This window comes from Spea bombifrons, chromosome 3 (genome assembly GCF_027358695.1).
Source record: "Spea bombifrons isolate aSpeBom1 chromosome 3, aSpeBom1.2.pri, whole genome shotgun sequence".
Taxonomy (NCBI): domain Eukaryota; kingdom Metazoa; phylum Chordata; class Amphibia; order Anura; family Pelobatidae; genus Spea; species Spea bombifrons.
Genome location: NC_071089.1, coordinates 71712426 through 71715602, shown reverse-complemented (window position 1 = coordinate 71715602; position 3177 = coordinate 71712426). Strand labels below are relative to the sequence as shown.

General features: G+C 50.7%; 1 protein-coding gene across 1 annotated transcript; it reads right to left on the bottom strand.

Moving 5' to 3' along the window:
• Positions 1 to 283: 283 nt before the first annotated feature.
• LOC128484028 (DC-STAMP domain-containing protein 2-like) lies at positions 284 to 2947 on the bottom strand. The gene has a single exon (XM_053460348.1). The coding sequence runs from the start codon at positions 2945 to 2947 to the stop codon at positions 284 to 286; it is 2664 nt and encodes an 887-aa protein (XP_053316323.1).
• Positions 2948 to 3177: the final 230 nt, after the last annotated feature.

Here is a 3177-nt window from a genome sequence, read left to right as displayed (position 1 = left end):
GACATTAAATATTGAAAGGAATACGTACAGTAGACCTGAAGTATTAATCCTTTTTTGTTCGTTTTCTAAAAAAATAATAAAAAAAGAACATTTAAAATGTCTTAAAAGAAACCTGCTATTTGTTTTCCCAAACCCAAAGTCAAAATTTATTTAAGAGTGAAAGGCGCAAAAAACTGTGGTCTAAACCAGCAGGAACAGGATGCAAGCCGATTCACTTGGTGGTGAAGGGATTACAAAGGAAATTTAGGTAGAAGAAGGGGTGGGTATAGTTCTGAATTCCATTCTAGTTTCCACCTCCATTCTTCACCGCCCGCCGTCCTCTCCTCCTGGGTGGCCTCTGCCGCGCGGGGGTGACCAGATCCCTCTTCCTTCGTGCTTCTGTCCACTTTGTGAATGGGGGGGTCGTGTGGTCCTCAGAATCTGAAGAGTCAATGTCCTCTGTTGAGTTCTGATATTCAAAATCTGTATCTTCAGAGTCCTCACTGGATTCAACCTCACTGATTCCTGAGCTCTCATCTTCCTCCCTGCCGCGGACCTCCTCCTTATACTTCTCCAGGAGCTTCTCGCCTAACGCTGCTCTGCTACCCTGGCTACGGAGAACCTGTTTGAGGCGATCCTTCACAACCTCTTTCAGCTTCTTCCTCTTTCCTTTCTCTTCAGCCTTAATGGTTTTCATGGCATCGATCCAGAGGTGGACCTGTTCTTCGTCACTGGAGTCGACCTCCTCTTCGATAGCCTCAGAGTATGCCAGTGGAGCCATACAAATTGTGCAGATGTTATTAAGGATCTCAAAGCAGCCCCTGCAGTACATCCCTTTACAGCCTGGGGTGATGCAGGCCACGCAGTCCTGCCCCTCGCTGCCAGTGATTGTCTTGGCACATGCCATGCAGTACTGCTCATTGGTGCCCAACAGCTGGGCAAACCAGCGGCACCCGGGGAGTTTTGCCGCCAGGACCTGCAGGAAGCTAGAGTGCCCCCCGTCCTCTGCATTCATCCTCACGCTCCTGATCAAGGAGTCCTCAATGTTTGTGCGTTTGGTTATCAAGTTGTTGTAAAGAAAACAGATGCGCTCCTGCTCACGGGATGGGTAATAATAGGCACAGATTACGCGCTGCAGCCTCCGTATGTAGACGCCAAATATCGCAATGAGGAAGCACAGGCCATACATTGAACCTATGAGTATGTATCCTTTAAAGTCTGGGGCGGACGGAGCGACTAGGCATTTCTTTGACAAAACTGTCAAGTTCCCTCTCTGAAGGATGTCAAACGCAGACACCACATTGGAGAAGATTTCGCTGGCATAACCGGAGCCGTTGATCAGCACAGAGAACGTCACCGGAGCTCTGGCAACCACGTCCGCTTGCAGCAGGTAATACACCATGTCCAGCACCCAGTAGATGATGAAGTCCATCACCATCATAAATGCGACCACCAGAACATTTCGGAAGACGTTGATGATGTCAAAAGAATATCCCTTCCTCTCACGTTTGGTCAGGTAAAGCGAACCTGGCAGGATGAAGTTGTAGGCCTCTCTGGCGGAAAGGGGCAGGAGGGTTCTGCGCCCTTGCTTGGCTCTCATCACGTCCAGCTCTATGAAGGACCGCGTTATGTAGATATTGTCGTGGTTATCTTCATAGAGGTACTTGCGCTGGTACCGAGCGGCCATGATGTAGATGAAGAGGCAAACAAATGTCATTGAATAGCTGAACATGCTGAGCACATCCAGATAGGGGTTCAGTGTGCTCTGCACTTCGCTCATGATGCCGACTGCCACCTGCTTGATGCTCTTGCTGGAGTTCAGGTTTATGTCGAAGTCGTGAATAACCGTCACGTTAAACTCAAACTTGTCCTTGATGTTGCGGAGCATGTTGATGATGGGGTTTTTCACATGCTTTCGGACATATTTCTGGAGATACTTTGGCAGGAGGCATAGGATTGTAGCGGTTTTAGCCAGTCCACACAGCGGTTTGAAGGCGTCCACAATGTAGCACAGGAATGACAAGAATGGCATCACCTGGAAGCACTGATTCCGTGCCGTGTCAAATATTTTCCTGCACTTTAGATAGGGAACTTCCAGTTCCTCGTTACAGACCTCCCCGATATTGGCGATAAAACGCCACACATTCCGCAGGACGCGTCCGATGTGCTTCACTCCGTCTGTCACCGTCTTGAAGAACTTTCTGGCCCGATCGGCCACTCCTTTCAGCCTCTGGCCGATGTTCCTCAGAATATCCAGCGCACTCACTAACGGCCTTTTAACTTTTTCCAGGAGCTCCTTGGTCTGGTTCATGGCCAGTTCCACGCCGCAGGACACGGACTCAGATGAGCGCCGGAAATTCTCCAAGGTGTTGGCTGCAGGTCCCTGTAAGGCCAGCGAGAAGGCGACCAGAAGCACGATGGTCTTGCCCTCAATTGAGAAGAGCTGGGGCAGCATAAGGAACACTGTGACCCGCATCTTCATGAAGAAGGCCATGCCGAGGGTGAGGAGGATGCAGATGACCACTGAGGACACGATGCAGTACTTCAGGCTATAGTTCTTCACAAAGAGGACGATGGCCGCATACATGGCGGTGAGAATCAACCCAAAGGTGAAGGCGCCACAGCTCCTCAGAGAAGATTTCACCGCGTTGTCCTCTCGGAGTTGGGCTCTCACCTCCTTTTTGTCCTCGTCAATGTAATCCTCGGCGCTCACTTCCTCGACCTTCACTTCTTCAGGGCACAGGTTTGACAAGCAATCGCGGGAGCAGTCACAGGGGCAGTCGCGAGGGCAGTCGCAGTCCCGCGGGCAGTCGCAGGGGCAGTCGCAGGGGCACTTGCGCTTGCAGGGGCACTTGCAGGAGCAAGGACAGTTGCAGGAACAGGCGCAGGGGCAGGCACGCCGGCATAGGCCACATGTGGTTTTGCAGCAGGTACACATCCATTCCCAGGGGCCTAGTGTTGTCCCCATCTCGTCAGTTGTTTTTGCGACAATATCTGCCCTGACTTGCCTCACTCAGCGATCACAAAAGCAGGAGGAGAAATGGGTCAAAATGAAGAAATAAAAGTCAGTCTCTTTACTAATCTTTTGCACTACTGGAGGTTCAGTCACTACAAGTAGCTTGCTGTCTCCTCTAGTACTGAAGCTCCACGCCCAGTGTGAGGTTATTATGCTCTGATGATGTCACAATAGCACTGCTG